Genomic DNA, 10057 nt, shown 5'->3' on the forward strand with positions numbered 1-10057 from the left:
CACCCTCCCACATCAGCTCATTTTCCCTCCTGCCTGCCTCCTGAATCTGCCCTCACCGTGCTGTCCCAGGAACTCCACTCTGAACCAGTTCACCCTTTCCCCTCCTTTCACATGTGGTGAGGACAAGGACAGGGGCCATCCCCCCCACGTCTATTCTCTGCCCAGAGCTGCAGAGACCTTCCTGGGATGCTCAGCTGGGCACTCCCTGCTTTGCCTGAAAGCATCTCCCGTGGATCCTTCCTAAAGAGGCTTCAGTCCCTCCGGCTCCACTAACATCTGCGGCCTGATTTCTCATCCGCTGCCCTTCTTTCTCTCTACATATCTGCCATCTAGACTATCCCAAAGTTCCTATGATGTTCCCAACTTTCTTTCCCTCTACACTCTTGCCTGCCTGACATCTAGACAACGTCGTATCTCAGCTTAAATGTCATTTTCCCAAAGGAGCCTCCCACGAGCCCCACTCCCTCCTACAAGCAGGTGCTGCCTATGGGCTTCTGCAGCACACACACACTCCCACCCCCCGCCAACTTCCTCTCATTGAGAAAACAGCAAAGACCGACAGAGCGTTTATGTGCCAGGCTCTGTTCTAAAGGCACGTGTATTAGCTCCTTTACCCTCAGAAGAACTTTAAGAAGTATGTGTACTGATAATCCCCACGTGCCCATAGGGGTGAGGCACAGAGAGGTCAGGTAACGTGCCCCCGATCTCAAGTAGAGGAGCTGGAATCAGCACCCAGGCTGCCTGGTCCCAGAGCACTCCACACACTGTTCTGTCTTCACCTGTCTAGTTTGTGTCCTGCCCATCTGTGAGCTCTCTGAGGACAGACACTGTCTCTGAATTAGCATCCTATCTCAAGTGCCTGCCACAGTGTTTGGCACACAGTAGGAACACAAGGAATTGTATCATTGAGTAGATGGATACACAGATGGATGGCTGAATAATGAGGGCAGGTGATACGTGAAAGGATGGATGGATGGATGTCTGGTAAAAGGAAGAATGACCACTGATGGGTGGATAATGGACGGACAAATGGATAGATGGATGGTTATAGATGGATGATGAATGGATTGATGGATAGATGGGTGGATGAATGGACGGACAAATGGATAGATGGATGAATGAATGGATGCGGGGATGGGTTATGGATGGATGGATGGATGGATAGATGGGAGGATGAATGGACAGACAAATGGATAGATGGACGGATGAATGGATGGGGGATGGGTGATGGATGGATAGATGGGTGGATGAATGGATGGACAAATGGATAGATGGATGGATGAATGGATGTGGGGATGGGTTATGGATGGATGGATGGATGATGAATGGATGGAAGGATAGATGGGTGGATGATGGATGGATGGATGGATGGATGGATCGATGAATGATTGGTTGGATGATGTGTTTATAGAAGAATGAAGAACAACATTCTCTCCTTGAGGGAAATTTCTAGAAATCCTTTGGGAAGGGACAAGGCCTCTTGGAGTCAGGAGTCCTAATTCAAACCCTTAACCCTGCTTTTGCTAGCTCTGTGATCTTGGGCAAGATGCTTCATCTCTGTGACCCTAAGTTCCCTCATCTTCATAATAGGAATCTGTTTCTTCAGGCATCTAAGCCCTAAGGTTTGATATAAATGTGACTCTAGACACAGGGTAAATGGTCCCCATGGGGGTCAGGGTGGCTGAGGGCCTGGGTTTGAGGGCCTATCTATGGCCCTCTCCAGTGTCCTGCCTGCCTGGCACCCACCTCCCCACCCTCTGGAATCCAAGAGAGCCTGCCAGCCTGGCTCTATCCTGACCCCACCCCCCCGACCCAGTCTCAGCTACAGGACCACCCCCCTTTCCTCCCACCCACCCACACTTCAGCATCTAACCCTGACCAGCACACTCAGGGCTGTCTTATCTTCAGGCTCCTTAGAGACCTGATAGGGTGGGGCCACGAAGGGGCAGCCACAGCCCAGAGAGCAACTGGCCTCCACACGCAGCAAGAAAACAGATCCAACAAGCATTTATTGAGTCCCTGCTGTGTGCCTGCAGTGGGACCCTCCCCCGCTGCGGGGCCAAGGCCACAGCCCCTCTTTCAAGAAGCCCCACTCATTCCCTGTCCCCAACAGGGGACCTCCGAGACTTCCTGGCTGGCTTGTGGGTCCCAGCCCTTTAGTGGCCAAGGTCCGTGTCCTTCTCAGCATCCCAGCCGCACCCAGCAGGGCTCTGCACGTGACGGAGGCAGGAGTCAGGAGTGGCTGTCCCCAAGTCATACTGTGCAGCCCTGTGCAGCCCCTCAGACGCCCTGGCCCCAATTCCAGGACGCTGAGACCCAGGCAGCCGTGGGCAGGGCAGCCCACGTGTCTCCCACGCACGCTGGCTGAGTTCACAGCACACAGGCCAGGTTCCAAAGGCACCAGACCAGTGATCCTGCGGCAGGGGGCTGGTGCTGATGATGGCCCGAGGTCTGGAACCAGGCTGTTCATGGTCACACCCAGTGCCCCAGGACCCAGCACTGGCGGTTCAGCTCTGCTGCCTCGTGTGCAGAGCTCCGGGGCCAGGAATCTCCCATGTGTGGCTGGTGTCCTGCCAAGGGGACAGGGTGGTCAGTGCTGACAGCTGCCTTCCTCCACCTATGCGCCACCGCCCCCTCCCACTCCCCATCCACCCATCTGTCCACCCACACGCAACTCTCCACCCACTCACTGTTCCATTCAGCACCTCACCATCCACTTACCCAACTCTCCGTCTCTGCCACGCCCCCATCAGCCACTCTCTGCCCACCCATCCACCAACACCTAGACATCCGCCTGCCAACACCCACTGCCATCCACTCACCAACCCACCAAAATACCCACCATTCCGCTCACACACTATCCCCACCATGACTCCCCAAGCCTTAAAACCCAGTCAAGCATCTCCCACCTGTCAACACATCACACACCCGCCAACATCCCATCCATCCTCGCAGCAGCCCAGAACACTCCCACCAGCCCTGCTCTCCACACACACATCTACCCATCACCCAAAACACCCACCCATCCACCCACCCGGCCACTTTTCACCTCACCCACCTACTTGTCTGCTTCCCAACCTACCAACACATCCACACCCACACGTCAAGTCTCCAGCCCTTAACTCACAGACATTCTCATCCAACTATTGCCCACTGCCCAACCACCAACCCTGCACACGCACCTGCCCTCGCTTCATCCACCCCACTCAAGCCATCCACCCACCCTCTTTCCACCCTTCACCCACCCAAAGGCTTCCCCTGTCTCCCACCACCCCTCAACCCCATCCGGCTTCCCTGGGGTCCACTGCGTGCTCCCAATATGCTCAAGGCGCTATGGGAGGGTTAGAAGGAGAATCGTGTAGATGACTCCAGAGCCGCGACCTTACTTGACCCTTACTTGACGCTTACTTGAGCGAGCGAGTATGTGGACGTCCGAAAGCCAGCCCTGAGCTGCTCCCTGGGCCAAGGCAGGCGGCAGCCTCTATGACCACAGCCTCTGCTCCGCCTGGGCAAGCAGAGGGGCTGGGAGGCTCATCTGATCCAACGTGCACGCTCACTCTTCTGTTTTTCTTGATTCTCGGAAGCTCGCTCCCCTGCCTTCACCCAAGCACCACCTTCATGTCTTCCTATCTCACTAGGCCATTCCCATCTCCAAGTTGGGACCTGCTTCAAATGTCCTTGTACCTACTATCAAACCGAACCCTCAAAGCCCAGCTCAAATCTCTCTTCCTATAGGAAGCCCTCCAGACATCCGCTCTCTGACCTCAGGGGTCTCCTTCTCTTAAGAGCACCCACCCTGAATGGTGCTCCACCAGCCTTGTCACTATGAGACCACTAGCCCAGGAGAGAGATGGCTCAACGCCTGGAGAACCTTCCATGGTGACTCCTTGGAGCCAGAAAGATGAGAACAAAGAGGAACGTGGGGAGGAGAGACTGCCTGGAATGGGGAGTGGGATGGGTGTGAAGGGCGAGGAAGCAAACTAGCTGCAAAGGAGCACTTAGAGTCCACACACCATGCTAGGTTGTCCCGAAAAGCCTGAACCTATTTTACAGATAAGGAAACTGAGGCTCAGCCAGCATAAGCAGCTGCCTTAGGATTCACAGCTACACTGCTGCTGGGTTGAATTAATTTCTTCTTGATTCCAAACTTCAGCTTTTTAAATGTGTTCTGCTCAGATAACTTCTCATCCTTTAGGGTCAGACATCCCTCAGAGCAAGCCCCTTGAGGTGGAAATTCCTGCTGAAGCCAAGAATTCTTGCTTGCATACCTCCAAGGGCGGGCAGCTCATTATTCTTCCTCCATGCCCAAAGCAGCTCTGACTATTGGGAGATTCTTCCTCATAACAAAGGCAGGAAGGGAACAGGCAAAGATGAGGAAGATTGTGCCAATGCTGGGGAGTGTGCACATGTCATTTTTTTCTTCCCCTTTGGCTTTTCTTCTGTTTTTAATATTCTTTAATGTTGGTGCTTTGCTAATTTTACTAGATTTTTTAAAAGGGGTGGAAAACATTTGGCAAACATTCGGCAAACATTCTGGAATCGTTTGGCCTTAGGAAAAACATTTGTTTTGGCCCCAGTCGCTGAAACAGTTGCATTCTTTGAAAGTGCTTGCTGCCAAGATATAGGTGTTGGGATTTTTTTTTTTAATCGAAAAGCAAATATTTGGTGTACAGAAAGGTTTGATTGTGTTTCTAAATGAGTATTTAGAAATGATTGTAGTTGCTCTTACTGTTGCCAACTAGCAGAACCTTGGAGAGTTTGATGGAACAGAGGGAAAGTGATCATGTGTTTTTAGGGGAAAGGAGGGGCCGTGATCCTTATCCTTCTTTGAGTAAAAATCAGGCTTCCTAGGACTTCCTCGCTGGTTTTAAGAATTTGCCTTCCAGCGCAGGGGACGTGGGTTCGATCCTTGGCCGAGGAACTGAGATCCCAGGTGCCACAGGACAACTAAGCCCGCCTGCCACAAGCAGGAGACTGGGGTTCAATCCCTGGGTCGGGAAGATCCCCAGGAGGAGGGCATGACAACCCTCTCCAGTATTCTTGCCTGGAGAATCCCATGGACAGAAGAGTCTGGCGGGCTATAGTCCATGGGGTCGCAAAGAGTCAGACACCACTGAGCAAGTAAACGGCAGAGCTCGTGCAGCCTGGAGCCCGAGCCACAATTGGAGAGAAACCTGAGCGCCGCAACCGGAAGATCTCACATGCTGCGGCCAAGACCTGATGCAGACCAAAGTAAATACATATCTTAAAAAAAAATCAAATACAGGGGATTCTCTGGCTGTCCAATGGTTAGAGCTCTGCACCCTCACTGCTCAGGGCTGCAAGCCACACAGCGAGGACAAAACAAAAATCAAGCTTCCTGTTCCCTGGATCCCAGGAGAGGCTTGGGATCCAGAGTCATTTACAGTGGGAGGAGCCCTGTCCTCACCACGTACCCCACTGGCCTACCACGGCTCCCCACTCACTTCCCTTCTCTGGGGCCCTTTACATTGGGGTCAATCACCAGCCAGGGGGGAAAAAAAATCCTTATGGTGCAGATCAGGGAATCCCACCTTAACATGTCCACTGGGCCCAAACCAATGACATAACAGGGTGAAGTGGTCAGAAGCAGCCTTTCCTTAGCTCTGGCCAACTGTTGCCCCAGGGAATGTGGGCTCCGATCTTCCAAAACGCTCAGAGAGACTGACAATCCGGATTTTGAAATCAAATCTCCTGGCTTCTAAGTGATTTTAAAGGGCTTTTCAAGGGCTTCCTGGTGGCTCAGCGGTAAAGAATTTGCCTGCAACAGGAGTTACAGTTTCTTCCCCCTGGGTTGGGAAGATCCCCTGGAGGAGGGCATGGCAACCCCCTCTAGTGTTCTTGCCTGGAGAATCCCATGGACAGAGGAGCCTGGTGGACTGCAGTCCACAGAGTCGCAAAAAGTCGAACACGACTGAAGCGACTTAGCACGCAAACAAGGCTTTTAAAGCATTTAAAACCACCAGTGGGCCAAGCAGCATCTCCCAGGCTGGACTCAGCCTGCAGGAACCACTTCTGACCTCTGACTTCTCCCTGGCCTGCATCTTTGTCCCCTGACTCTGTTCCATGGCTTTGCACATTCTGGTCCCTGGGCCATGTGCTCTTCCCTGCTGTCCTCTGGCTGTTGAGCCCCCGGGTCCTCACCCAAATGCTCCCTCCTCTGCAAAGCACTCCATGGACCTCTGCACCCGTACACCAAGCTGCACGTCGTTCTCTCCCGTGACTGTCACTTTCTGTTGTCAAGATCCCTGCCACTAACCTGGAGAGACTCAGTGCTGGCGGGGACTGAGTCTGCTCCATCCTGGAGCCTGCAGCCCCCAGCAGCTGGCTGGGCCCAGAGCAAGCCCTGAGCTCATAAATGAAGAAACCACTCAGGAGGAGGATGGAGTGATCCCTGCACTGGAGGCCTAGGCACCCCCCCATCTTCCCGGATCAAATGGACATATTCTCTGTACATTTGAGAGGCTCTTCGCTCAACCTCTCCTCCTTTGGGTACAGGCTTGTGGGTTGGGGGTGAACTGTACTTGGAGTCCAATCATCAAAGGTTCAAATCCAGGCTCTGCCAATAACAAGCTGAGCGACTTTTTTTTTTTTTTTTAAGCTGTTTGACTTTCGACAAGTGGCTTCATCTCTCTGGGCCTGCAAATGGATGTTAGTTGTAAAGGCATCAGCAGACCCAGCAAGCCCCCCTGCTAGAAGCCCTCCATTATGCAACCTCAGAGAGATGTAAAAATAACAAAATGCTCAGGGTAGAGGAGGTTGAGGTTCAGCCACCTTTCTTCACAGATGAGCAGGCCAAGGTCCATAGGTGGGAAGAGATTTGTCCAAGGCCTCACCCAGACGGTTGGCTGCAAGTACTGTGTTTTAAATCCCCTTGGCACCTCCCAGCATAGCAGAGTAGTCAACCCATAGGAGGTTCTCAGAAGTTGTGATTTATTTTCTCTTTTTAGTCGAGATATTAAACATGAAGTTTTTTTTTTAACATTCGGTCTCTTCCAGTCCTAACATCTCAATCCCTTAGTGGAGAATCACCATCTTGAAATTCCCCAAGGCACTGAGATCCCAAGAGATCAGCTCTTAGCTCTGTTGAAATGTATGAAATTACAATCACTGTTCCAAAACAAATTCACTGGGTTGGAAGGGCCCGTCGAGACCAAGAATGGCATCACCAATGTGCAGAAAAGGAAATGGGGACAATCAGAGGGGAAGTGACATGTCCAAGGTGCTCTGAAGCTGGTAGAGCAATCAGTGAGGGTGGGGAGATGTCTGGTGTTGGCATTCTTGACCCCGTAGGAGCCGCGCCTGATACAGAAGAGCCAGATGGACTGCACCATCCACTGTCCAAGGTGCTGACTTACTCTCCCCAGGACTCATGGGTCATATCCAGAGCCTACTGTCCCGGCTGCCCAATCTGGAACTCTTACCTCCAGACAAATATAGGATGTGGGAGAGAGATAGGGAGATGGATCAAGGTTGGCACTGAGCTGTCTGGCTTTGGATACCCTTCCAGTTAGTGACGTCATCACTCCTCTTCCACGGCTACCTGACTGCCTCTCCAGGTCAACCCTGCTCTGTCAATCTCTACCCTGAGGGTGCTTCTGAGACTCTCATATTTGGTAATATCTGGTCACTTGTTTCCTTCCATTTTCCTTTTCTAGGCTGTATACAACCCAAGGACACAGACTAGCTCTGCTTTTATTCATCACTGTGTCCCCAGCACTCAGCACAATTTCACACACAGTGTTGAGAGCATAGATTTGTTGAAAGAATAAACGATGGAGGACTAGGGAAGAAGAGCAGGTTTGTGTGGGATTCCTGCTAGGGGGAAGGCTGAGTTTTCCAGCCTGCTTTGGGGGTGGCTTGTCCTAGGAGATCAAATGGAATTCCATCCCTCTCTTCATTCAAGTCTAGCTTCTGGGGACTGACCGTTTTACATTCTCTTCATCTCTTTTCCACACTTGGGATCAGGCTGAGTCCACGGGACCTGCCACCTTTCCCCAGAGCCACTGATTCCTTCGTTTCTTTGTTTGCTGAGCACCTACTCTGTGTCAGCCTCCCCACTGGGTGCTGGGTCTGGAGACATGAGTGAGATGCAGACCTGTCCTCTGAATGCTCACAGCCTAGTGAGGGGGAAGAGACGACAAAAGCAGGACTGCCCTGGTGGTGCAGTGGATAAGAATCCGTCTGCCAGTGCAGGGGACACAGGTTTGATTCCTGGTCTGGGAAGATCCCACATGCCGAGGAGCAATTAAGCCCATGCAACACAGCTACTGAGCCCAAGCTCTGGAGCCTGTGCTTTGTAACAAGAGAAGCCACTGCAATGAGAGGCCTGTGCCCCGCAGCTAGAAAGCAGCTCCTGCTCACCACAAATAGAGAAAAACCTGAGTGAAGCAACGAAGACCCAGTGCAGCCAGAAATAAATTTAAAAAGAGAGAGAGATGACAGGAGAAAACATTCCTCCAGTTCTCACTGTGCCCTGCGTTCATTGACTCATGCAATCCTCAAAAATGGAAGTTAGGTGCCATCACTATGCCCATCATACAGATGAAGAAACCCAGGTCCAGACAGGTTACATCCTTGAGGTTTCACCCCTGGAATCTGAACCTAAGCAGCTTCACTCTAAAGGCTGGGCTTGGAAACACTGTAAACCTCTCTCTCTCATCTATTCAAATGTCAGGGCAGGGAAATGCAGAGGTGAACACAACCTCCTCTGTTGGGACCGGAGAGGGGGTTGATTGCTAGCTACTCCTGGACATCTGAGCTAGACTTGGAAAGCCCCATGAAGATCAAAATTCCACCGATAGTTTTTTTTTTTTTTTGCCAAACGGAGGCGGGGAGCAGGTCACTTCAGGCAGAAGGAACAGAGTGTGAAATAGGTCCTTGGCAGGTAAATGAGGCTTTTTGGAGGTGTGAAAAACATAGCAATGGTGGCTGGAGGAAGGCAAGATGGTCTGTAAGGCTGGAAAGCCCGGCACACAGGCTGGAGGGGTAAGGAGCAGTGGGCTGCAACTGCAAAGATGCTGGGTGCCAGGTGTAAGCGACCCGGCAGCCCCCCAGGGAGTACAGGGTTCCTCCTGTACCTGGGGTTTCTTCTGCGTCATCAGACTTACCTGATGCAGATTCCTGGCCTGCCCCGAACTAAGGGGGGCAAAAAGGGACATAAAGAAGAACAATGACCCAGCTTGAGCTTGGAGTCACCCAGACTTGTAAGCCAAGAAAAATAACGTTGTTGCTCGAAATCCAAGGAACTTATATGAGGATGAAGTGAGCTGGACCATTCACTGGAAAGGTCCTGAGGAGCAACCCTGTTCCAGGCACGAATGTGGTGACAAGGTCCCCGTCCTCCTGACATTTCCATTCCAGTGGGGAGAGAGTTAGCAGAGAAGGATTCCGAGAGTGCTGAGTGACTGAAAGAAAGCTGAAGCAGGGGTGGGATGGTGGGAGAAGGCTTCTTGGGGAATGTCCGGGAGGAGTCGGCACAGACCTCATACCTACCCCACCAAGGATGCTCTCATGGGAGGGTTTGGGCTGGGAGGGGGTGAAGAAGATATGATTCAGGTTGTGTCTTTGGGGGATGGATGGGAAGAGTCATGACTCCAGAAGCAGCGATTTCCACCCAGAAGCTGCTGAATAGCCCAGTGAGTGAGTGATAGTCCTTTTGGTCATGTCTGACTCTGCAATGCTGTGGACTGTAGCCCGCCAGGCTCCTCTGTCCATGGGATTCTCCAGGCAAGAATACTGGAGTGGGCTGCCATTCCCTTCTCCAGGGAATCTTCCCAACCCAGGGATCGAACATGGGTCTCCTGCATTGCAGAGATTCTTTACCATCTGAGCTACCAGGGAAGCCTGCTGCTGCTGCTGCTGCTGCTAATTCGCTTCAGTCGTGTCCAACTCTGTGCAACCCCAGAAATGGCAGCCCACCAGGCTCCCCCGTCCCTGGGATTCTCCAGGCAAGAACACTAGAGTGGGTTGCCATTTCCTTCTCCAATGCATGAAAGTGAAAAGTGAAAGTGAAGTCGCTCAGTTGTGTCCCTATGGC

At 52.2% G+C, this 10057-nt stretch overlaps 1 protein-coding gene across 1 annotated transcript in view; it reads right to left on the reverse strand.

The window, feature by feature from the left end:
- Nucleotides 1-1991: 1991 nt before the first annotated feature.
- GSG1L (GSG1-like) overlaps nt 1992-10057 on the reverse strand; it is a 165607-nt gene continuing 157541 nt past the window's right edge. The window contains exon 6 of the mRNA XM_010837241.1: nt 1992-2570. Coding sequence (XP_010835543.1) covers nt 2473-2570 — 98 coding nt within the window. The 3' untranslated portion in view covers nt 1992-2472. The remainder of the gene's footprint in view (nt 2571-10057) is intronic.

This window comes from Bison bison, unplaced genomic scaffold, assembly GCF_000754665.1.
Source record: "Bison bison bison isolate TAMUID 2011002044 unplaced genomic scaffold, Bison_UMD1.0 scf7180017864072, whole genome shotgun sequence".
Taxonomy (NCBI): domain Eukaryota; kingdom Metazoa; phylum Chordata; class Mammalia; order Artiodactyla; family Bovidae; genus Bison; species Bison bison.